General features: G+C 42.4%; 2 protein-coding genes across 2 annotated transcripts; one reads left to right on the top strand and one right to left on the bottom strand.

Annotated features, from left to right (window-relative positions):
• Window positions 1–7,938, bottom strand: MRPL42 (mitochondrial ribosomal protein L42). Its single transcript, XM_028747509.2, has 6 exons — window positions 7,794–7,938; window positions 5,294–5,422; window positions 3,900–3,963; window positions 2,841–2,925; window positions 1,883–2,046; window positions 1–164 (listed from the first exon to the last, which is right to left on the bottom strand). Exons 2-6 carry the CDS (start codon window positions 5,400–5,402, stop codon window positions 119–121), a joined length of 468 nt encoding a protein of 155 aa, XP_028603342.2. The 5' UTR covers window positions 5,403–5,422; window positions 7,794–7,938; the 3' UTR covers window positions 1–118.
• A 3,785-nt stretch (window positions 7,939–11,723) lies between these two features.
• UBE2N (ubiquitin conjugating enzyme E2 N) lies at window positions 11,724–25,015 on the top strand. Its single transcript, XM_028747510.2, has 4 exons — window positions 11,724–11,873; window positions 22,906–23,152; window positions 23,318–23,458; window positions 24,314–25,015. The coding sequence occupies exons 1-4, from the start codon at window positions 11,844–11,846 to the stop codon at window positions 24,352–24,354; spliced, it is 459 nt and encodes a 152-aa protein (XP_028603343.1). The 5' UTR covers window positions 11,724–11,843; the 3' UTR covers window positions 24,355–25,015.
• The last annotated feature ends 871 nt before the right edge of the window (window positions 25,016–25,886 follow it).

Below are 25,886 nucleotides of genomic sequence, written 5' to 3'. Positions count from 1 at the left end.
TTTGAGTTAGAAAAGTACTTTAATGACAACCTAACATATATATACACTTTCAAGGCAATCTCATCCACTTAAGTAGTCGCTTGCCCCAACAGCAACGACAAGGTGACAAACATGGTGTTCATCTGTCTTTTGGGGGATTGGTTTTCTTGCGTCTAGTGTGGTACCTTGAAGAAAAAAAAGAGAAGAAACACATTAAAATGTATTTTGTCATACATTCAGTCATTTGAATACTCCATTTTAAGAGACCAGTGATTGTCATGTTGACACTGTGTTTTGACATTACAGTTATTATACCTTGTATATATTTGTCTGCCCAGTACAAAATAAAAATCAAGTCTTCTGTAGTGCAAAAACACCCTGTATTGTTTTGGTTCTTGGGCAAATCCAACTTCCAGCAGCACACAAAGGATGAAAGTTCCCTAGGAGTCCTATATCCAATCCTATACTCAGCACAGCATCAGATTGTGTCTCTCTTGCTAGCTGTGCTAGAAAAGAGCTTGATCAAGACTTCTGCTTCTATGCTAAACTACATCCACGGTGGCTAAACTGCAGGACTATATGACCAGAGACTGCTACACACAATTCTAGGGGATGTGTGTAGCACAGGAAAATAAGAAATCCGTTTACTACCTGGTCCATCCAGCTCAGTAACATCCACAATGATTGGCGGCAGCTCTCCAAGGTTTCGGATGAGTCTATTTGGTGTCCTCAAATTAAGGACAACTACTCAAGGCCCCATTACCCTGAGACCCTGAATAGTTGTGGAAAAAACTATTGGGGCCTTTTGTCAAAATAAGGTTCCAGCAGATGCCCTCAATATACTTGGGGGGGGGGGGGGATACTTTGGAATACCCCATATGGAACAGAAACACATTTGTGGATGTAATCAGGTCAAGGATATCTATTGATTTGCTCCTTATATACAATGTCCAGTGGAAATGTTTTCTCGTCTATTCTTAACCGGTTCCCAGGCTGATCCCCTCCAGGAAGTGACAGTTGAACTCTTAGCTGATAAATATCTACAAATTACTCATCTGGTAGCCAAATTTGCTCTGGCAGCTAAGAAGCTCTGTCCCAGCTATGTTAATGCTTGTAATCTTATATTTTATGTTGTAAAATTTTATGCTGTAGACTTTTATAGACATGTTATCTTAGAGGAAAGCCTTGTTTTCACCCTCTACTGTTCATTGTGATACTTTGAATGGGTACGAACTTTTCTATATCTTTGAATAAGTATAAATAAAGGTATTTTAAAAAATACAAAATAAAGGAATTCCTGCATTATTTTTTTTTAAAAAGCAAGTTTGTTTTCTTGTTGGTAGGGCTATAGATGACTGCCAAACATAAAACTGGATCAGTATTCATGAATTACATTGTTTGTTTATACAAAAAATAAAATAAAAATCTTATTGGTAGGACTAGATGAGTTAAATTATTATCAGTAATTCTCAACATAACGAACCATTCCAGAAATTCAAGCACCATGTTTCCTAGCCCATTTAGGTACTGGGATATGCACAAGTCTTCTCATATGTATCTGGATATATATTTCTCTCTAAGGTACTTTATTATCAGTATAGCCATTTAGGCAGGAGCTAAAATCAGAGCAGATGAAAATCCTGGTATCTTACCCAAAATAGCTTTGCCCCAACTATTCTGGAGGGTTGAGGGAACCTCTGAAAACATGGAAGAATGAACTGGAGGCTGCTGGGGGAGGAGGGAATCAACAAAAGTTGCTTTCCTCCCCTCTGCTAGCAGGAAAACCCTTCTGTGGATGAAGGGGCCTTTCCATCTGCAGAAGGCAAAGTCTGGATCCAACCCAATCCAGGTTCTGCAGTACTCGTCACCCTACCACACAGTTAACAACCTTGGAAATACTTACTGTCCCACAGGGTACCAGCGGTGCTTTGTTGTGTAAAACATTTTACTAAGTTCCTCAATCATAGGACCTTGCTGGTTCTTGAAGTTCTTTCCATCCAATCTAGATTTCAGCATTTGATCATGTGTTTCTTCTCTATAATCCATTGGATCTAGTTGTGGAATGGGCTGTCAAAAGAAAACTGCCCCAATTAACAAACTAAAAAAAAACACCCCAAAGAAAAGCCATAAATCCATATATTTCTTGCCAGTACAGTTATGAAATGTGCAGGTGTTGCTAGTTTTAGGCTGAATGTAATTTGTCATTTTGCTGTATACATTGTTTAAAACCCCACCCCACCCCAAGATTACAGCATGCTGAATCCTGGCCATTATGCTGTAGAACGAAAGCGAATACTCTTCACTCCAAACAAATTTATCAGTCCTATTTTTCTCTAGCTCTTTTGCCTGCCACTGTTCTGAACCTTACATGGGAATAACCTCCCCCTTCCCTAAACTACTTGGAAGAGCTCATTCTCACTACTACTTGTGCATTTCTGGCTTTTAATTATCCATGAAATGTAGACTGCAGCCTCTTTTCTGTTGGCTCTGGGGGGAACAGCTACTGAAATAATGCTCCGCTTAATGGAACAGAATTTAAAGATGAACATAATCTAGATATCTGGCTTACTTTGGGAAATAACAGCAAGGTGAAGTGATGCATGCTGTCTTGAAAAGGGCTGAAGACTAGGGTGTTCCGCTGAACTTGTATATATTGCCACAGATCTGAACTTCTTGGTGATCAAGCTGAAAATGTAAGCTATGTTAAGTGTGCCAAGCTTAGGTTTTGAGCACAGGCCTATTTTTAAATCACGTTCATGGTAAAGGATAAAACCACCAAGAAGAAAACTAGAAGGGTACCCAAAGATGACCTATGTTCTCCTGATAAAACCAGGAAGATAATTTTTTGCAGATTCACATACCCTTGTGTGCTCATATGGAATGTCCACTGAAGGGTGATGGCAAACAATAGTTTTTCCATCCGATGTCACAGCAAGTTCCACTTTGCTAAAAAAGGAAAGAAATGACTTTGGACAAGGCTTTTTCCTTCTTGTTTTAACTAAAATGTTTGCATAATTAAATGAAATAATAATTTTTAAAATCCAGAATAGAGGCTAGACCTCAAGAAAAGATTTTTATACAATATTTAAATTGATCTAAATTTATTTATATGATTTAAAGTTGTTCTAATACACCAAAAATGCTGTTTAGCTGTCCAGAAAGTCAGAGCACTTGTTTTCCTGTAGTATAGTCCTTTGAAGTATGTAACCTTTGGCATGCACTTTGGCATCAGTCTTTCCACAGTGAGTAAGCACTGTTTGGGTTTCCTCCTCAGTTCTTTGCAACCAGAATATGCACTGACGGTACGTGTTGTCCAAACAATCCTAATGAAATTTCTGACTTCAATATCAGTTTTTCTCTTACAGCAGCATTTTTATGGAGCTACTGACCACACTCATAAACATCCAAATTAGTGATCTTATTAGACAAAGAGCGTAGAGACCTTCATTTATACTCAAAAAATCTGTGGGTAGAACAATACTAAATACCCAAACTAGGGCTGTTGAAGCCAAGTTCCTTGACAGCAAGCCCAACTAAGCTGATGTCCTAATGAGATGTTCAGCCTGATGCAAGAGAAAAGTGATTGCTATGAAAGAAGTGCATAGGAACAGTGCATAGGAAGCTGCCTTATACATATACCTTATACCTCAGTCTTCTAGAATCTGGCCAGCAGCATCTCTCCAGAGTCTAATACATTTTCAGCAAGTCTTCATAGCTCTACAAAAGCCCAACTCCACTAAAATAATATGTTTTCTTTTAATGAGAAATGAAAACAGATATTCTAAATTTCATAAATTATTCCAGCAGTAGGAGTGGACTGGCAATTTTGCTACTTCTAATATAGCAACTGACATCCTGGTGTCTTTTCACACACTTGTGAAATGAACTTTTGAGTTAAATCTGAATGGCTTAATACATACCAGTTATAGTCATCAGGAAGAGCTGAATATGTAGATTTGGGACAAGCACAAAATACAGATGCATCTGAAAATATAAGAGCCAAGTAAAACACCGGACACAGAAAACAGCACAATGCGAGTTTCCTTTGAACACTGCTGAGCATAAAGTGGTCATTGTAACAACTCACAGTACTAAACTAGGGATTGGAACATAAATCAATGTGAAAACATGTTAAGTCAGGCATCCCCAAACTCAGCCCTCCAGGTATTTTGGGACTACAATTCCCATCATCCTTGACCACTGGTTCTCTTAGCTAGGGATGATGGGAGTTGTAGTCCCAAAACATCTGGAGGGCCAAGTTTGGGGATGCCTGTGTTACGTTATCTCACTTTTCAAAGCCGCTCCCCAAGCCATGTTCCGCACTGGCACTACACAATATTTACAGGTGTCAGACTGCTTTGAAAAAAAGCAATATGACACCACATAACCCTATAGATAGAGGCATATGGTATAACGGAAGAGCTACACAGCTCTGTTCTTCCCTCCCCCTGCCCCTCCTGCAGACTGTTCATTGCAAGGGAGACCCTTCCCCAGCTTCAGGTGCCACATGGCAGAGTTGCCACTCGATACGTTGCGGATAAGAAAAGTTAAGTCCAGTGCTGCTTTGCCACTTCCTCTGCCTCTGTTCTCCAACTGGTGTCACTTTAGAAGCAGCCTCCATTAAAAAAGGGAGAGAGAGAGGAGAAAAGACGGAACCCACCCAAATTAGGTAAGGCTGGGCAAACACACACACACACCCTTTGGGAAGCTGGGTGTGTATGCCATTCTGCAGCAGCACACGGTCCAAACTCTATGACAGTATTCCCTAACCTGGTGCCCTCCTGATGCTGCTGAACTACGACTCCCATCAGCACCAGCAGTGTACAGCTATGCAGCTGGAGGGCACCAGGTTGATGAAGGCAGCTCTATGCCAAATACTCTGGGAGAGATGGGCAGGAATAATGGGGAGAGCTCTACTTTTCCATCCCCCGGCATGTATTATGCCATTGCAGGTTTTCCCGGTTATTGCTCCTCCCCTCCAACAGAGCGATTGGGCATATAGTCTTCCTTCTTGCATGTCTGTCAGCCAGCAGCACATTTCTCCAGGCTCCCTGGACACAGACTCAGGCAACAAGGCTTGAATGGGAAAAGAAAGAAGCTTCTCTTGTACTACCAGAGTGCTGCTGAATTGCCTTTGCTGCAACAAAGCTGGCTCAGTCATGCTGCTCTTGAGTGGAGACACAAACTCTCTTTTCCCATCTAGAACCACAAGCTGCTTAGCTCCATGGTGATGGCAGCAGCAGCAGCCACCTTCTGTGTGTGCAAAGCAAGATCCCACTCCATTAGAGTTAAAAGAGAATCCATGCACACTTACTAGGAGACAGAACTTGCTTGGTGAAAGCTGCCAAACGCGCCCATGCAGTCCTCGACAACACAGCCCTTCGTGATGCTATGGCCATACTAGCAGACAAAACAGCTGTCATCTGCGCAGTTCAGTCCGTCACTGTTTGGGAATCAGTTTTTTGTCAGGAGATTAGTCAAAATGTATTAGATCCACAATTTGCAAGTCACCTTGTACACATTTCAATAGCACTTCCAGGCTTTCACTGTTCAATTTTTCACTATGCAAAGTCTTCTCCATCTCCGCCTTGCTATTTCCCTATGACAGGTGTGGGGAACCTCAGGCCCAGGAGAACAGTGTGGCTTGGGAGGACTCTCTTCCTGGCCCCCAGAACTCTCCCCCAGCAATGACTATTGCTCCCCCCCCCCGTGCTTTTGGTTGGCTAAAACGCATCCTTGACTGCTTGTGTGTATGGAGAGGTGTGTTCAGACCCCTCTCTGAAATTCTGGAATGCCACTGCCACTCTAGTCCACACTGAGTTAGATGGATCAATGAGTCTAACTCAGTATAAGGCAATTTCCTCTGTGTCTGTGGTGTATGAAGAAAACTCTGAGATATGGCTGGAATGTTAATTGTTACAAAGTTAAGAGTCAGCTTAATTTCTCTGCTCCACCCATTTTGTGTCCTAGAGTCCACCAACCACTTTCATGAGACAACCAATGGGTTGCCTGAAAAAAAGCTTCCCACCCCTTCCCTAAAATTTCATTATACCAATTGTACAGACTCTGGAGGCAGTGGTGTAGTAGTCAACCAAGTGCAACTCAGAGCAGACCCACTGGAATTAATGAACATAAATCATGAATTCCACTCAGGAAGTTTACCTCAGCTTTGAGCCCCACAAGACAATGCGAGAGCTCCATGGCTCAGTCACAGCATTACCAAACAATGTTATCATGAACTGCCTGAGCCATGTGAGAAAAGTTCTTTCCTCATATAATTTATTTTTAAATACTTTTTATCCTGCTTTTCTGCAAGTCTGTACATCTCTTCAGAAGTTAATCTCACCGATTTCAACAAAACTGATTCCTAGGTAAGTGGGTACAGGATTGCAGCCTTAAAACAATTAAAAATACAACATAAAAACAGCAAACAGCAGTACAATAATCAAAGGGTTCCAGATACCTCCTTCCACAAATAAACCCGATCTAGCTTGGAACCAAAAGGAGACCAGAACAGGATGATGCACACACACACACCAAAAAACAAACAAACACCTAGCTTGCAGGGCTGTTTAGAGCTGGCCTGCCACCACACTCTTGAACAACTTGGCCCCAATTAGCAGCTGGTTGACAGAATGCTGCTCACTCAGGTTCAGCAAGATATTTTTCAGAAGTGATTTTTCTCCTTCCCAGACCCTTCTTCAGCAGCAAGATGGTATCACCTATGATGGACAGGTTTGGCTCAGGTGGCAGATTCCACTCCCATCTGCTGCTTGCAGGACTGCCTGTGGCTGCTGCCCACCACCACTGCGACCCCCTACTATCAAGAGCCTCCCACCAGATATGGAGCAGCAGCACCACTTTTGCAGCTACAGCAAATACTGTTTAAACAGCATTTGCAGCTGTAAGGAAGGAGCTAGCAATGCTGCAGCAGGTTTCTATGTAGTGTGGGCCCAAGCCTCCCTCTGAAGAAGGGGTCCTTTATTCAGAGAGAGGCAGGAAGTGGCCCTGGAGAGGGCCTCTACTACCACGGGGTCCCAAGAGCAACCAACGCTGTTTCGTGTTTATTAACCTTCAACAAAGACTTTAAACAAAGAGCCACTAAACTTTTGTTGCAGCGAGTAACCTTCATGGATTCGCGTGCAAGGCTGTCAACACCACATATTAGGAATGCGGGCAACGTTCTTTACACTGAATCCCACTGGTTACACCCCTAGCGGCGAGCAAGAACAGTATGTATCCTATGCCTGCCTTGATTCGCCTCAGGCTCGCCTCTGTACACGCGTGTGTGCACTTTCAGATGCAGATCCAAGGTCTCTCCAGAGCGGCAACTAACCATCCAAGCCAGCCAATAAGTATTTGCCGCACTGGAGAAACGAACCCGGATGATTCGGCCGGTTGTCAGAACGCTAATGCCCAACGCTAGAATTTCTCGGATCTATTTTAAGGCAGGGTGCGGCGGCATCATTGGCAACAGCTCAGCCACGGGCGCTTTGCTCTCGCTGTGAAATTGCTGCTAGGAGGAGGCAGAAGTGAACACGCGCGCCTAATGACGCGACCGGGGCATTCTGCACGTGGGGAAGCGCTTTTGCTTCCCTTCGCCTCCTCATCGCGCCCCAACGGCAGGAAAGGATTAGGAAAGGGGCTTTTCGCTTTCGGCGCTGATTTCCCCGGCAGGAGCAAGGAGAGGATTCCCAAGCGCCAAACCGACAGGTAAAGCTCTCCTTGCTCCCCGGCTGCCTCCCCCACTTTCCAGGGCGAGGCGGCCAGGAGGCGAAGTCGGAAAAGCTGAAGGTAGGAAGGAAGCCGCTTACCCGGACGAGCCAACCCAGCAGCGACGGAGCCCGCCGCTCTCGCAGGAACCGTCCGCTTCTTCCTTTACGGCAAAAAGGAACTCGCGAGGCAACGTCCGGAAGCTTCTCGCCTAAGCCCCAAAGCACGTCGGGAAATGTAGTCCTGGCAAGGGCCCTCCGAAGGATGCCCAATTAGAAAGCAGCTGAGGTTTTTAAGACTGCATGTTTTTAATTTATACAGTGGGTTGCAGCAAAAACAACAGAGCACGTTAGTCTTTAATTTGTCACAAGACTCTTGCTGGTTTTGCTCTGCTCTTATTTTTATTTTTTAGGAGCACAGAAACTTTCCACCCAGTGCCTCAGTGTAAGGCAACTACCCTCTTTGGGAGAAGATTTGTTTTGCATGCAAAATGTGCCTCATTTCCAGGTAGAAGGACGTCTGTATGAATCCCTGGAAAGCTGCTGCCAGCCAGTGTCTGCAATAGATAGCCAATAGTCTGACTCAGTTTTCTTCCTGTGTTCCTAGTATGGGGTTGAAATGTTGATAAATGCTTTGTCTAACAAATTTCTGCACGCCAGGCAGCCTTTAAATAAAGGCTGAGGAGCACTGCAGGTGGCAACTTATACAACTTTTGCCACTATTTTTGTGAATTCAACTCAGTCACTTATGAAGAGTGTTGTGGATTACACAGGCATGGTAGCAGAAATGTGCCTATGTGATTAGATAGAATCAAAGGCAGAGCTCTTTCCCTTTAATCAATATGAAGCAGAATTCAGCAAATCTGACTTTTTGCTGCTATGGTATAACAAACTGCTCATGCAAACATGACAGTTCTAAAAAAATAACCTAAAATCTTCTCAGATTCATTTTTGGCGTAGCTCTTAGCTATGAATAGAGTTTCAAATGCTACGCACTTGAGTTGGAATGTCGCTGGTATCTTTAAAAAGTCTTTGCAGGAAGCAAAGTTGAAGCAAGGATAATTTGGAAAGGGGATTGGCATATAATTTCACTGCTTGTGACTGAAGGGCAAGGAGTTGAGTTACAGGGCTAACTGCAGTTGAATCTAAAAGGAATCTGCTTCTAGGAATGAATTTCTCTTCCTCCCTCCCTCTCTCTGGGACAGCTTCTCACTTACAAGCAGTTAGATTATGATTACATAAACTTGGAAAAACCTAAAAACAATGGGGAAAGCAATTAGAAACCTTTAGTTTAGAATTCATGGCAAAGCCTTCATAAGCTACAGAGTTTAGGCCAAAATAGTACTAGCAGGGTTGCAAAATGCAAAATGAGAGGTAACATTATGTTTGTGTGGATGCCCAACAGTAGCATATACAAAGAGAAGTTTCATTTTGACACAGGTACAAAAGAGGACAGGATTGCAGTGCCTTTACTAGAACTGTACTGTTATTGTGTAGAAGTGGGGGTTTCTAGTGGTGTTGCATGTCAAGCAAAGTTGAGAAAAGGCTGCACTTGCTGGAATTTCCTCCTTCACACAACTACTCAAGGAGTAGAAGTCTAGTCAACTTTTGTACTTAATTATCGATCCTGATCTACTGTGGAACATAGAAAATTGCCTTATATAGAGTCAAGCCATTGGTTCATCTAGCTAATCTAGCTTAGTATTGTCTGCACTGATATTAAGTGGCTCTCCAGGGTTTCAGCCCTATCTAGGGACTGAACCTGGTACCTTGGGTATGCAAAACAGATGCTCTACCATTGAGCTAAAACGCTTTCCCAGAGTACTGAAGAAAGCAGCAAAATTGTGTTATCACTAATTTACTACTATTGTTTTGAATGTCACCTGGCTTAAGTTTTATATAGACTTGATTCAGATATCAAATTAATGCATAGGGTGAATTGGGCTGTTTTTGGAATACAACTACTGTAAGAAATCCAGAACACAAATTTGCACAGGCTGAATTCAGACCATTGTTTAACTTGACAGGAATGAGCTGCAACAAACCTTCAGTTCACACACTCCTCCTCTCTCCTTTTCCTCTGGCACACCCTCAAGGAAGAGATAGAAAAGAGAACAGGATGCTTGCAGCTTTCAAAGTTACGCAGAAGCGGGAATTTCAGGAGTTGTAACTTGTTGCCATGCAAACTAAAGCTACTAAAATCACCTCTTCTGCACATAAGTGCAGGAACTCTGTCCTCTTTTTCATCTGGGCAGCCTAGCTGCATAGAGTTCTTTATTTCCTTTAATTTGTATTTGGGTATAGCTGAATGAAGGACTTGTAGCTGTCTCTCAAACTAACTATATGCATGTTATTTCAGCTGCTAATATGTGTCCTGCATCACCCGTACCAACTCTTTTGTATTGTTGGTTTTGTTTAGATCAGTATGTAAGTTTATGGGTGAAGATGCTAAGTTGCTAAATTGGCGTTCTGGTCTTCTCTCAATCACAGCATTGTTCACATGGTTTTGCCAAGGCTAGATCTTGTGTTAGTCTGTGTATCAATGATACAGACTTTCAATATTTGCTTTCAGTAGCCAATAAGTCCAGCTCACCTTTGTCATTTGGCTTTTACCCTACCTCTGTAAACAAACCAAATGTTTCAAAATTCCACTCTTGCACGTTTCAATGTGACACTTTCAGCTCTTTTGGATAGGACATGGCAATATCCTACTCTGTCCCTGTGGTTCAGAGGGAATGGAAACAGTATGGCATGCCTTATTATTTTGTAACTAACATTGAGATATCCAGAAAGAGCTGATTAATCTGATATATAGTTTAATCATTTGAACATTGCACTTTCCCCCTCTCCCCGATGCAAATAAGATTGCTACAGAAACTATAGCTTTTTTTTGTTGAGATCTATGAATATATGAGTACAAATCTTACCTAAACAAATGTAACCATGTTTTCCTACCTGTCAGAAGAGATATTCAAGAATTTTGTATCTTCCATTTTTGTGCATTAACTGATGCACAAGTTTTATTGTGAGGTTTGTTTATACATTGATTGAAGATAGATATGATCTCTGTATAATTCTGTTGCTTTACATAGGTGGTAGTCAGCTGATGTTGAGAGGATATATAAAATGCTGTAACCCTCTTACATATTTTGAAAATGAATGCCACAGCATTCTCCTTATGACCTAATTAAAAAGCCATGACAGTAGAAAATCTGAAAACAAAAAAGCCCACAGTCTGCCAATAAAAGTCAAATAGCCTGATGTCATTAATAGTCCCTCTGAGTTCAATTTATTCTCAAGTAAGCATGCATAGGACTGTAGCTTGTAGTGTGTTCTGGGTCGAAGCTGGAAGCATGTAATTGCATATAACATAGGTCATTAGGTCATGGGGGAAGATCTTGGTTTGTTCCTCATTTTGGAGCAAACCACAGCAGTCTGCATCAAATGAATCATGTCCCAATCAGAACATAGACACGCAGATGAGGTCTATGGACCTTACTAATCATTGTCCCTGCCTACTTACATTTTAGCTGCCTTCTTTTTACTTGGTGATCAGAGTTCTGACTGTTTCTTTCTCTTTATAAAACATTCCTAGCTGCTAGCAGCAGCTAGAGCGTGTGGCATTTACTCCAAATTGCCAAATTTAGCATCCTGCAAACCTTAGTTTTCACTTTAAGAAGGCAAAGTTCTAGTTCTTAAGGCCGCGAAGACGGATTTGAAAGTGTAAGGCGATCTACGATATAGTCATCGTCGTCTTGCTTAGCTCAATGCATTTTCCATGAGTAACAGAAGCAGGATAAAATACATAAAATAAGGGAAGACAGGCAAAAAAATTTCTCACAGAACTCAGGTTCTTGGCGCGGCAATGTTTAAATCAACATTCTTCTATGGCTAACGCGTCGTGTGTCTCTGGCGAAGGGCGCTCTGCCCTCCACGGAAGCTCCTGAAACGAGGCACCTGTGTTAATTCGGTAGGTGCGGCCAGGAGGGCAAACCTGTCCGCGCCTCCTGGCGCCGGGACTACACTTCCCAGCGGGCCTCGGGAGGCGCTGCCGGTGACGTCAGGGGAAGTGAAGCGCAGAGCTCCTTCCGGTAGTGCGTAAGCCCCGAGCGGAGCCGAGACCCAGCGGAGCCTGAATCCCAATAAGACAAGATGGCCGGGCTGCCCCGCAGGATCATCAAGGTACCCGCTCCCCTTCCTCCTCCGGCCTGTCCCCACCCCCTTGCCCCGCTCGGCCCTCAAGCTGCGCGCAGGCCTCGCCGGGCCTCACGCCCAGGCCCGGGGCCGCCGGAGCCCCGAGGAAAGCGCTGAGGGCAGCGCGGCGCTTCCGGTGAGCGGGGCAGGCAGGCAGGCGGCGACTTCGCCCTCCTTCCTTCCTCCGCCGCTGCAGGGCGCGGGGGGCGAGGCCGGCCTGGTGGCGACAACAGCAGCAGCCATCGCGGGAGGGACCAGCCGGTGCGCGCCTGAGGGGCGGCGGCGCCTTGCGAGCATCTGCCTGCCGGGAATGAATGGGAGCCGCAAGCAGGGCGGATGGAAGGCGCCCCCCCCCCCGCCACCTTCCGGGCCTGGGTTCTGAGCCGCGCGAGTCACGGCGCTGGTCCCCGCCCTCTCCGCCGCTGCAGCCGGCGCCCCTGCCTCTGCTGAGCCGCGGCGGGGCGAAGGGAGGCGGCCGGGGCGGGCTCTCTCTCTCTCTCTCTCTAGCTCGCACGAACTAGGCGGGCGAGACCTGGCGGTGGCCCAGGCAAGCTGGTGGGAAGCGGCGCACGACACCCGCATGGCAGGCGCAGCTTTGCCTAAGCCTCGCGTCGGCTCTCAGGCAGCAGCAGAGTCCGCTGCTGGCTCACGGTGGTGGTTCCCAAGAGCGCTGGCCGAAGTAAATGGGCTTAGCCAAGTCTCTCTCCCCTTCCCAAATGCGAGCTAGGTTTTGTTGCAGTGCCCTTTTTTTAAGGGAGAGGGTTGCATCCGTTGAATCAGAGTAGGCCCATTGGCGCCAACGTGGTACATAGTAGCTAGAATGTTGGACCTGGGAGACGAGGGTTCTGGTCCCCAACTCACTGGGTGGCCATGGGCTAGTCGCTGTCTCTCCGCCTAGCCTGCCTCTCAAGGTAGTTGTCAGGATGAAATTGTGAGAGGGCTGAACTGTGCACATTTGAACACCCTGGAAGAAAGGTGGGGTATCAATGTAATAAATAAAATGAACAGACCTAGGTTAGTTAGGTCCATTCATTTCTACAGGTATGAAAAACACTGGATTTGGCCCAGAATGTTTTGATTTCATGCTGCCAGATAAAACACATATGCACATATTTCTCTTGAGTTTTTGGGTGCTATCGTGTTTGGCATATTATGGAGCACAAAAAATGGGCATGAAATTGTATCGATTTATCTTTTCACATGTAGCTTAAAAGTTAAAAACAGGAAGTATCTGATTTAAGAGAAAGAGCTTCCAGAACTAACATCCTTCGTGTGTTGATACTATCACTGCTACACTTTCAGCAGTACACCCTTGATATGTAATTCTGAGTTTTCAGATTATGGGTTACATGATCTTAACAGTGCTCTGAAAAGGTCACAAGGCTGTGTTTTCAATCAGTTGCCTTGGATTCCAGTAAGTGTTGCAGTGGAAAAGATTTGTATGATTGAGACATTGTACTCAGTTCTTAGTTGTGCAAAGAATTGCTGCTAAATTTATATTGTTGAAAGCTCCAGCCAACTTGCAACCCTAAATTGTACTTAAGCAGGGGGTTAGGTCCCACTGAGGTCTGTGGAACATGGAGTAAACATGTTTAGGATTAAGTAGTTGAATGAGCAACAGTGCGAGGGCTTTTGTGGACATGTTCTGCTTGTGAGCTTTGCAGAGGCATCTGGTTGGCCACTGTCAGAAACAGGATGCTGAACTAGATGGACTATATGTCTGATCCAGCAGGCCTCTTAGGGTATTAATGGGAAACTTGGCATTGATTTACCTCAGTTTTATTGAAGGAAAAACATGTAATGTTCTACAGTCAGTATGCTGAGAGAAATGTTCACTATAGTATGAGTAAATTCATTGTGTATTTACCTTATTTTTATTCTACATACCCATTTGACTTGGAAATACTGAGTTCACTCACACTGAGTTCAGTGGGATACACTCTCAAGTGTGAAAAGGGATGCAGCTCAGATTCAGTTCTGCTCCTTGTTACATGGAGAAACAAAGAGCTACACAAGTTACTGAAACTGCGCAACTAACCATGAAAGGCCTTAGCTTTTCCACTTGATAGGAGATCTCACCAGGCATTGATTTCAAGCCTATCAAAAATTGAAACCGAAAGCTGATATTTCCTAGAAAGTGATTTCTAACCTAAAACCAAACTTATATCAAACTTGAACTCTTAATTTCTGAACGGATTGTATACTTGTGTTGCTCATGTATGGAATCACAAAATAAATGCAAAACCTAAGTGAGTCTTGTTACAAAAACAATGTTGGAAAATTTACAGGAATCCGAAATTTTATGAAGAGACAAAACAGGTCTTGAAAATTTACAGGAAACTGAAATGTTAGTAAGAGACAAATAGTTTCCCAGCTATCTCCAAATAATTTTGAAAGTGGCAAATAGGCAGAGCAGTTCAACCCCCACCCTCAGGATCTTGCATCAGTCTTAGCACTCAAACTCCCCCTTCTATCAGCTGAATGTAAGGAGAGCTGCCAGTGGAATCCCCTCCCCATGGGAAGCGCCCAAAAGGAGATCTATGGAGCCCTTGATTAACCATCTCAAGTAGTCAATAGTAGTTGCAATTCAAAATACCCATCCAACATGGAGCAATGACTCAATATATACACTAATTTTTGTTAAAAGGCTTTCTAGTCAAAAAATAGTTTTTAAAAACGCACTCTCTCAAAAGGACTTGAGGCACAATCCCAACTCCCACAGGCTTTGCTGAGCAGCAGGGCCATGCAGCACTGCTGTTCATTGTAGCCACCACAGAAGATTGAGTGGGGGCCAGAACTATCATGCCTGATGTTGTCAGTGAGACCCACTCAGGATCCAATGGATCCTGGACCAACTCAGCCCCTTCACCCGAACACATCATTTTAGTAGCAAGTGCCTTTTCTGAAAGGTTCTCCATTTGTGGGCACCTCAAAAAGGCAGAGTGCAATTTTTTATGCCTGGCTGACACTCAAGGATTACTGAAATATATGTGCTTTGAAGCTTCAAAGTACAGTATATGTTAAGAATAGACAATATGTTAAGGAATTTAACAATAAAGAGTAGAATGTTTTAAAAACTGAAGTATGGTACCAATATTTTTATTGTAAACACCTAATGAAACATGACTAAGAGGCTTAGTCATTCTGGCCACATGACCTGGAAAAACTGTCTGTGGAAGCGGATAAACGCTGGCTCCCTCGGCCTGTAAAGCGAGATGAGCGCCGCAACCCCAGAGTTGTTTGCGGCTGGACTTAATTTTCAGGGGTCCCTTTACCTTCACCTTTAATTAAACATGTATTAACAATTTCTGCTAAAAATGTGATATTAACAATTGCCACTTATGTGAATTGTGCATTAGTTCATGCTTATCAAAATAATAAATAAAAAGTGTTGCTGACCCCTTCCCCCATGGCAACTAGACATTCTGTTTTGGCCCACAACCCAGGTCCCAGAAGCATTTGGCTTCTAGCTTTTCTATCCCAGTTTCTAACACTGATTGTACAGGCCACACCAGGCAGAAGCTTTTGTTATCCTTGTCAGTACTAAACTGTAGCATATCAATCTATTTGAGAATAGTTTTTCTTTTGGCCTTCTGTATACTAGTTTGTAGGGACGCGGGTGGCGCTGTGGTCTAAACCACTGAGCCTACGGCTTGCCGATCGGAAGGTCAGCGGTTCGAATCCCCGCGACGGGGTGAGCTCCCGTTGCTCGGTCCCTGCTCCTGCCAACCTAGCAGTTCGAAAGCACGTCAAAGTGCAAGTAGATAAATAGGTACCACTCTGGCGGGAAGGTAAACGGCATTTCCATTGGCTGCTCTGGTTCGCCACAAGCGGCTTAGTCATGCTGGCCACATGACTCGGAAACTGTACGCCGGCTCCCTCGGCCAGTAAAGCGAGATGAGCGCCACAACCCCAGAGTCGGTCACAACTGGACCTAATGGTCAGGGGTCCCCTTACCCTTATACTAGTTTGTACATAGTTCAAAGCCACTAAACTAGCATTTCAGTGACAAGTCTTATGTAGCTAGTCTGTTTAGTGGTGGGTGCCAGTGTGGTGTAGTGGTTAAGAGCGGTAGACTTGTAATCTGGTGAACTGGGTTCGTGTCTCCGCTCCTCCACATGCAGCTGCTGGGTGACCTTGGGCTAGTCACACTTCTCTGAAGTCTCTCAGCCCCACTCACCTCACAGAGTGTGTGTTGTGGGGGAGGAAGGGAAAAGGAGAATGTTAGCCGCTTTGAGACTCCTTCAGGTAGTGATAAAGCGGGATATCAAATCCAAACTCTTCTTCTGCCTTTGTAGTGACAACACACAGATGTTTCTAGTAAAGTTCTGCTGCTCTCTTTGTTTGATCCCAGATCTTTTGGGACTGAATGGCCTTGTGACCGTGGCTGCGTCACTCCACTGTGTACTAAGCAGGTTTGGGCTTCTTTGCCATGAGTACAGTGAGTTTGTATTGGAGCAATTGCCAGCACTGGCACAGTTCACTGACCTGGAACTTGCAGGGTTTCAGTATCAGTAGTATTTTTAACACATTTGATTTCAGTGATAATAGATCCAAGCTGGACTGCTACTCTATAATTTATTTGAAGGCATTAAAACCATACATAGAAACACCTTGCTGTTCTTCCATACCCTCCTGAGTTCTGAAAGTAACTTTTATAACAGTATGTAAGATTTGGATACGCTCTACTTCAGTTGCAATAATAGTATCCTACCTATCACAACATTTCTGGGGCCTTTGTAGAGTATATCTAGAAAGATGACTGCAGACATGCTGCCTCACTGGTTTTTTTAGCCTAAATGTTACTGTGCCCATTTACTCCAGTGTGTCCTGCAGCAGGATTGCAATTTGAAGTGTGAAGACTGTGTCAGAACTCAAGAACAGACCCATGCAAATAGGAAAGCAGACCTACAGCCATCCTGCCCAGCAAGCAAGAAAGTTGAATAGCTCCTAAACTGGCATCAGTTTACCCAACATTGTTCTCTCACTACTTGCTGCATTTTAAACCTCTTTATGCAGCATGAAAGTAGCAAAAGTTTCTTTTCTTTTGAAGTGCCAATTTGGAAGGATAGTTTGGTTTGTTTGTTTAACTCTAAAAATGTTGAGACATATTCTGTAAATCAGATATGCCAAAATAAATATGACTAGGTCTCAGATATAAGTATCAGTGTTGTGGGAGGGAAAGACTGTCTCCAGTAGTTTTTCTCAAATGAGTTGGGAGGAAACAATTTAGGTGTGGGGCTTGTGACTCAGACTAAAGTGGCAAGGAGAAGTAAAATGGGCTAATGACTGAGCAAGTGAACAGATGATCAGGAAATAAGATCTGCAACTGTCTTTACTCATGTATGACAGGTGTCTGGTAATCTCAATCTCTTTAAATGATTTTTGACTACTGGCTGAGATCTAATAATAGCTCTGGTTCCTTTAAAAGTTACAAAGAGGTGTGGAGAGAAGGCATCAGATGTCATAAAGGCAGTGAGCAAAGCTGAGAGAATGTTCCGGCAGGAAATTGAAAAGTGTCTTCATTCTTGTTCTTCCTACACCTCTAACATTGGTTGTTGGCATCAACAAACTGCTTGGTGCTGTGGAACACCAAGTTGTACAGTCTGCACCTAGAGGGCTTGCAGTCTGAATCTGATAGGAGAGGACATGAGGATGGACCAGTGAGAGAAGGAAGGGGATGATGAAAATGTAGAGCTTAAAGTGAGCCAGGAAAGGCTTTTATGGAAAAAGTCATTGAAATCAGTGATTGGAAGGAAGGGAGAGAGAGAAAAGGCTCTCATTAATGAAGACAGTAAAAGAAGGGACATGGATCGTGTGAGAGTTTAGGAGGTACATGAAGAAAAGCATTTTCTCCATGTTTTTTTCTTGGGGTTGGAATATATTAAATACTTCGTTAAAACTAACCCTCACTGCTTTAAGAACATGAATGGCTTGAGTACAGTTTGGTATACAGTATTTATGACAGTTAATTGAATATTTATTTTTAGCCTGATAAATGCATTATTCAGACAATAACTGGGAAAATACGTAGGCCAGCGTCCAAATAACTGTGACACTAGTTACATGAGTCAAAGGGAACTACAGTGGTACCTCGGGTTACATACGCTTCAGGTTACATACGCTTCAGGTTACAGACTCCGCTAACCCAGAAATAGTACCTCAGGTTAAGAACTTTGCTTCAGGATGAGAACAGAAATTGTGCTCTGGCGGTGCGGCGGCAGCAGGAGGCCCCATTAGCTAAAGTGGTGCTTCAGGTTAAGAACAGTTTCAGGTTAAGAACGGAGCTCCGGAACGAATTAAGTACTTAACCCGAGGTACCAATGTATAGACTTCTTTCCTTCAATATCAGTCTCCTTGCCACAAGGAAGACTGTTTGTGAAACCAAGGGGACTTTCCAAAACAGTTCATGACCTGTGTGAGAGTCACTGTTCAGATATAAGACACAAATCCACTGGGCCTGGCACAAGTGCTATGAGGAAAAGCAGCTCTTTTGAGTCCGAGACTCAGTGTCAGATATGGAGCTACAAGTTATTGCAACTCACAGTATCTTAAGTATATCTTAGCTTTTGTTGTTAACACTGTAACAAAACAAAAAATAAGTTTTTAAAAAGACGGTCTACCAATAGAATTATTCAAGACCTATATAGATTGGTGGGCAGAACCCTTAGCTCAATTGTTTACTCTCATAGATAAATATGGGATTATACCTGAGATATGGTTACGATCAATAATTATCCCAATCTTTAAAAATGGCGACCCAAAAGAACCAAGGAATTATAGACCGATAAGCCTATTATCAGTGATAGGGAAAATCTACGCTAAGCACCTTCTATCTAAACTCCTTACCTGGATGAAAAATCTAAATTTACCAGGGAAAGAACAAATAGGTTTCTCCAAAGGTTGCTCTACATTAGACCACTGTCTTATACTTATGCATTTGGTTGAAAAATACAGATCTCAAAGGCAATCTAAGATATATGCTGCTTTTGTAGATTTTCGTGGTGCATTCGACTCAATTGACCGCCCAAAGCTGTGGAGGAAACTCGCAGAACTAAAAATTGATCAGCGCTTATTGATTCTAATACAAAATCTATACTCTTCCAATATCTGTCAAGTCAAACTTAACACCAAAGGTCACCTTTCATCAGACATCCCAAACTCGAAAGGGGTAAAACAAGGGTGTATTCTTGCCCCCTTTCTATTTAATTTATTTTTATCAGACTTGCCAGATCACCTTCAAAAAATAGAATCACATGCCCCTAAACTTAATCAGAAACCAGTTCCTCTGTTATTATACGCAGACGATGCTGTTCTACTATCATTAACGAGCTTGGGTCTGAAACGTCTTATATCTTCTCTGATCCTTTACTGCGAATGTAACAAACTCTCTATAAATTACGAGAAGACAAAAATTTTGGTCTTCTCGAATGGCTGGAAATTAGAGAAATGGAAAATAAGAGGGCAAGAAATCCAACAAGTGAAAATCTATAGGTATCTGGGAATCTTATTCCAGAGCAATTTAGGGTGGGCAAATCATCGCACAAATGCCATAAAACAGGCAAAGTGCACCTCATCAGCAGTTGCCCGTTTTTATTATCAGAAAGGCAATCAATTTATTCCTGCGGCCAATCAGATATTCCAAACAAAAGTGCAATCCCAGATATTCTATGGAATCCCGCTATGGGTCCAAGCATATAACAGTGATTTAAAAAAGATTCACTCCAGCTTTCTGAGACGTATACTTGGACTCCCAGCTGTGATCAAATATGAAACAATGTGTGCAGAAATAGGCATACACACAATGGAATATTGGGCCTGGTCCACCTCAATAAAGTACTGGTTACGCTGCCATTTTCGCTGCCCTCCATCAAGTCTGCTCGCTGATTTGCTCAAAGACTCCTATAAATCAAGATGGTATCAGTACCTCGAAAAAAAGATTGAATCTTTAGGCATCGAGCTGGAGCCCCTGTACAATTCTAATGAGCAATACATTTTTCATAATATCCTAACTAGACTAAAGGATGTCGAGAGACAAAATATTATGGCAGCTGTAAACAAAATTTGCTCCCCCATATTCTATGATTTAAATATCTTAGATAGCAGAGCCAATTACGTCACTAAATTAATAATCCCAGCCCAACGTAGGGCTTTTATGCTGGCCCGTTTGAATGTTTTTCCCTCAGCATTTGTCAGGGGAAGATATCAAAACATTCCTAGAAACAAAAGATTCTGCAGATGTTCTATGAATGTCCCGGACACCGTAGAGCATATTCTCTTTCACTGCCCATTGTACAGTACGCTCCGTCAACGCGTGCTGTCCCCTCTTTTGGGTGGTCCGGAACCCCAGCAAGGTGAATGTGTGGGATTCTGCCTATCCGACGTTGACCAAAGGGTAACGGCGGGGGTAGCCGAGTTTTTGGTAGCAGTTCTCCAAGGAGCAGGTTAACAAGGAAAACCACTGACTCTATATGCATATATATATATATGTATGTAACCAACTGCTGCCTTCTTATATATATTTTAAGGCTTTTATATCTTATTTCTCTTTTATGGTTTTATTTGTATAATGCCTAATAAAGGTTTGATAAGTATCTAATAAGTTTTTACTTCTTAGTCTCAGGGTGCAAACTAATGCACACTTACTGCATCTGAGCATAAGCTCCATTGAAGTCAATAGGACTTATCTCTGAGTAGACAAGAACTGCTTGAAACTGTTTGGGGACTCTTTGAGACAGGCCTGGGAAGCAAATATCCTGTTGATGTAACTTAAGAAATAGCAATGGATCTGGGTATTCTAAAAATAATGAACACTTCTGCTATACTGAATCTGCAGTCCTAAGCTCATTAGGGAATGAGCCCCATAGAACATAGTGAGACTTATTTTGAGTAAACATATTTACCGTAGATTGTGCTGCTATTCAGACTTGCAGCCTGATCCTTTATAGAAGTAATAGTCAATGCCTGACTTTTAACAGTGTCCATCCATCAGTGAATGAGTTTCCCTTCCCCTCCTCTCCCCTTCAGCTAAAGCTTATTTCTCTAGACAAAACCATTGTCTGAAACATAATTCATAGCCTGAAATACTGAAGTTTCATTTTAAACTTCATGGACATCAGAAAAAGGTTTATATGAATTGAAACAGGTTTTCCACAATTAATGTGCCTTGCTTTTGTGTGGGTAGTTTTCAGACATTCATGTCCCTTGATTCAGAAGATGGAGGAAGCAAGAGAATTCAGACCACGTTGTCTAAACATTGCAGGAGTGATGTGCTTGGCAGATTCCCAGATCACAATTCTGCACCAAATAGCTGAAGATATTCTGTATTTTTTGATACCAATCCAAGGTTGCTTGTTTAGTAATGCAGCCAAACACAATCTCACTGTTATCAACACTATCATTACTATATTTGCATCTTGTAGTGAACTGATTTGTAGTGGCATGAAATTGCTGCAGAGCAAGGTTATCTGGAGTTTTGGAGTATGTTGTCAGCAACGTGCTGATGACACACAGATCTACTCCTCCTTACTGTTGTCTTGTCTCGGTAATGGACTGGATGACAGCCAACAAACTGAAGCTCAATCCAGACAAGACTGAGGCACTGTTAGTGGGTCCTTCCCTAGACCAGATGGATGGGATGTTGCCTGCTCTTGATGGGGTTGGTTACACTCCCTCTGAAGGCCTGGGTATGTAGCTTGAGGGTACTCCTGGATCCTTTGCTTGAGGTTCAGGTGGCCTCAGTGGCAGGGAGTGCCTTCCATCAGTTTCAGCTGGTGGCCCAGCTGTGCTCCTATCTGGACAGGGATAGCCTAAATTCTGTTGTTTCCGGGCCCAGTTCAAAGTGTTGGTTTTGATCTATAAAGCCTTAAACAGCTCAGGACCACCTCTCCCCATATGAACGGATCCAGACCCTGCAATCATCATGTGAGGCTATTTTGTGTGTGCCTCTTCCACAAGAGGATGGCAACAGGAGAACAGGTCTTTTCTGCGGTGGCTCCCTGTTTGTGGAATTCCCTCCCCAGGGGCGCTTGCCTGCATTGCTGCGGGTTGGACTAGATTACCCTTGGGGTAATGTTAGAAACTGAGAAAAGCTAGGAGCCAAATGGCTTCTGAGACCTGGGCTGTGGGTGCCAAAACAGAATGTCTAGTTGGCACTTGGGGGTGACAACACTTTTTATTATTTTGATAAGCAGGAACTAATACACAATTCACATAAGTGACACATTTTTATTAGAAATTGTTAATACATGTTTAATTTGGTGTTTACAATAAAAATATTGGTACCATACTTTAGTTTTCGAAGCACTCTACTCCTTAACATATTGTCTATTCTTAACATATACTTCAAGGCTCCAAAGTACATACATTTCAGTAATCCTTGAGTGTCAGCCAGTCGCAAAAAATGGCACTCAGACTTTTTGAGGTGCTCACAAATGGAGAACCTTTAGGTGTAAAATGCACCTGGCCCCCTGCTAATTTTGAACCCTGCCTTGGGGTCCTTTCCAAGTCCACAGTTCTATGATTTGTATATCTTTCGGTGTCAGGCAAAACATTTGGAAGTGGGGTTATTGGTTGTGTTTTTGTTTTATTGTGTATTTTGTGTTTTCATTTTGTATTTTTATGTTGTGAACTGCCGTGTGATCTTTCCTGGTTATTTATTTTTCCTGCTGATAGAGACATCACAACATGATAGAATGATACTGCACTTCAACCTCATCTAAATATAGCAATATGAAACTAAATTTACTAAGTGATAGCAGGACCTGTTTGCTTACATAATGGAATATAGGAAGGGGAAGTGTTTGCAGTTCTTGGTGCTGGGTTAATACAGCATGCCTGCTTCTTCAGACTTCTTGGTTTATTGATGTCTGATTCACCAGATGGGAAGTTAATACTCTGAGGGTTTGGTAAAATGTACTGGGAGGACAACAACTTGTATACTTCCTTTGTCCATGGATAGCTAACCTCTTGGAGGAATAGTATGTGTGTGTGTTCCACTTTGGTTTTCTCTCTCTTTCAGGAAACCCAGCGCTTGCTGGCAGAACCTGTTCCTGGAATAAAAGCGGAGCCAGATGAAAGCAACGCACGTTATTTTCATGTGGTCATTGCAGGCCCACAGGATTCTCCCTTTGAGGGTGGGACATTTAAACTTGAACTATTCCTTCCAGAAGAATATCCAATGGCAGCTCCGAAAGTACGTTTCATGACCAAAATTTATCATCCTAACGTAGACAAATTGGGAAGAATATGTTTAGATATTTTGAAAGGTAAGTATTTTGGAGCCATGATAAGCATGACATATCTTTTTCTTCCATGCATTTTTCAGATTATTAAAATAGTTGGAAGATTATTTCATATTTCAGTTATCTTTTAAGGGGTGTGTGTTTTGTGTTTGAAATATTGCTTTAGTACTCTCTAACTTGCTTCCTCAGACAAATGGTCTCCAGCTCTGCAGATCCGTACAGTTCTGCTATCAATCCAGGCTTTGTTAAGTGCTCCCAACCCAGATGATCCACTAGCAAATGATGTAGCTGAGCAGTGGAAGACCAATGAAGCCCAAGCCATAGAAACAGGTAGTGTGCCCTTACTGTAGACTAAAGAAAATTGAGTTATGTATAAAATTCTTGTCCTGCTTTTGATCCCAAATGCAGACACCTCAAGTATCTTACAAAAATAAATCTTTGTAAGAATCACTCCAAGTCATACATACAATAACTCAAATACTGTAAATATAAAATACGTCCAGCCTTTTAAGTCTTGGGGACAAAAGAGATGAATTATTAATGATGTGCATGCAATTTGTGCACATAGTTTTTGTTCTGTGAAGAAATTGCCATGGGGAGACTTTGCAAAGGGAGAAGGCACAGGGGAGGTTTAACAGTTTCTCTTCCTGTACAGTGCCAAGGAAAATTCCCTCCCCAAAGCTGCTATTTGCATTTCAAAGGTCACATCTTGGCCATGTAACTTGTGCAGTCTTGGAAGCCTACTTTCTAGTCTATGAGTGCAGGCATCATCATGGGCTGATGGCCAAGTCTGACCTCTAGTTGACTTTTTCAGTTTTCTTGTACGAGTGTGTACATAGATTTATGTGTGGAAACTATCAAGTGAGAAACCTATTGGTTGATAAGTTGTCTATTGTAAGCAGGTACTGCCTTTGCATCTGATGTGCATAAGAGTCACACAATCAATGTACCATATGTTGGTTGTAAGTGTCGCATTATTGATGTGAATTTGTAAATGCCTCTATAGCTCTATAAAGATGAGGGTGCAAAACTATGGAACATTTGGCACTTGATTCATTTTATTATATGTAGTCCTCAGGAATAGCCAGTATTCTAACGAGTTTTGGGCAAGAAAGGTGGGAGGGAGTAGAGAATTCTGAAGTTAGATGCTTTGTTGTCTAATACATATTTCTTTTCTCTTTTCAGCCAGAGCATGGACTAGGCTATATGCCATGAATAATATTTAAAATGTGCTCTGAATCAGTGTGCATCACTTTTTCCTGTTCTGCCAAGACCTCTTCCTTTTTTCTTTTTTTTCCCTTTTTTTTTGCATTTAATGGACACAGTCTTAGAAAACATTACAGAATAAAACCCAGACATCAGTTCTTTGGTGATTTAAATGCATACTAGCAAATCTGTGTCTTGTCCTAATTCACTCCTGTTCCGCATGAGCAGAGGCTAGAAGTATCATCGGGATTGTTTGTGAAATTGTTTAAAAGCAGTAGCACATCTCTGCTTTTAATAAGTTTTCCCCATCATGAGTTAAGTGTAAGCACTGTGAATGAAAGTAGTCAGGGTTAGCTGCAGGGATTTTTGTTCTAATTGTGTGGGCTCTTCCTCCCTTTTTTATGGTGATGCTAATTGTATCGGTTAAAGCAGCTAACCAGTTATACTCTAGAATATGCCCTCTAGCCAAGTCTAACTTAGACGCTGTAGATGGACAAGCTTGGCTGTTTGAACAAAAATGGGAACATTAAACATCCATCACTAATAATATTGTGATTCTGCTGTCAAGTGTAAAAACCCTCCCTTCAAGAAAAGAAAAAAAAAGCTTGTGACCATTTTGTATGGCTTGTCTGAAAAATCTTCTGTAAATCTTATGTTTTAGTAAAATATTTTGTTATTCTACTTTGCCTTTGTACAGTTTGTTTTGCTGTGTTCTTTTGTTCACTTTTCAATTGTGACAATCATTTTTTTTTAAATGAAGCCCGATTAGAACACTTTGATTTTCATCAACCTAACAGCTGTAGTGAAATATTGGATTTCCCCCCTCTCGACCTGTATTCATAGGCCATGCCACATTAGTGTTCATAATATTTCTTTTGTTTTTAAAAAGCCTCTGATAAATGTAATTGTTATCAGAGTCGGTTAGATGCATCATTAATGTGTTTGTACTTGCAAAGTTAAGTACCACTGAAGCAGGAAGCTAGCAAAACAAACAGTAATTTTGGGTGTATGTGTACCTTGTCTGTCTTGTGCTACGTATTATCCAGTATCGGAATACATTTTAAAATAACTTGGATCTTAAAAATAAATAAATAAATCCTCTGCATAAAATGAGATGTTAACAGTGCAGGTCAATTGGTTGCTAAGGTATTTACAATTAGGCTTCTTAGCTCTGGCTGTAACTGCAGTCTTTAAGCTACTACTTTCTTGACCCATTTCTTCATTTGAAGATGGAAACTTCTTATTTCTTAAGATATCACGCAAAAATGTAAATAACTCATGGGAGCATATTTTGATCCCAACTTCTAACTTCTGTATTTCTCAAAATTTCTTTTATTTTCTTACCCTACTTCTTTGCCTTGACCACCTTTCTGATATCTCTGCTTTCCATGTGGCCAGTGTAATGCCAGCTTGGCATGGGTAATGTCTGTCTTGCAGTTTGGGGGGTGGGGGGAAACAGTATTGAGGTCCATAATTTTCTGCCCATCATACCTATTCTAGCATCATCTGGGGTTTCTATAGAATGTGGTGTATGTATTGTGCTCTTATGTAA

This window comes from Podarcis muralis, chromosome 10 (assembly GCF_964188315.1).
Source record: "Podarcis muralis chromosome 10, rPodMur119.hap1.1, whole genome shotgun sequence".
Taxonomy (NCBI): Eukaryota; Metazoa; Chordata; class Lepidosauria; order Squamata; family Lacertidae; genus Podarcis; species Podarcis muralis.
This window is presented reverse-complemented; position numbering and strand designations above follow the sequence as displayed.

What these genes read in the sequence shown, in the direction of transcription:
- MRPL42 (XM_028747509.2), bottom strand. Translation starts at nt 5,402, where the DNA reads ATGACAGCTGTTTTGTCTGCTAGTATGGCCATAGCATCACGAAGGGCT. An exon ending in CTTCCTGATGACTATAACTG is followed by an intron (nt 2,926 to 3,899) that starts GTATGTATTAAG and finishes TTCCTTTTTTAG; the next exon opens with CAAAGTGGAACTTGCTGTGA. An exon ending in CGCTGGTACCCTGTGGGACA is followed by an intron (nt 165 to 1,882) that starts GTAAGTATTTCC and finishes TTTTTCTTCAAG; the next exon opens with GTACCACACTAGACGCAAGA.
- UBE2N (XM_028747510.2), top strand. Translation starts at nt 11,844, where the DNA reads ATGGCCGGGCTGCCCCGCAGGATCATCAAG. An exon ending in TGCCCCGCAGGATCATCAAG is followed by an intron (nt 11,874 to 22,905) that starts GTACCCGCTCCC and finishes TCTCTCTTTCAG; the next exon opens with GAAACCCAGCGCTTGCTGGC. An exon ending in AGCCCAAGCCATAGAAACAG is followed by an intron (nt 23,459 to 24,313) that starts GTAGTGTGCCCT and finishes TTCTCTTTTCAG; the next exon opens with CCAGAGCATGGACTAGGCTA.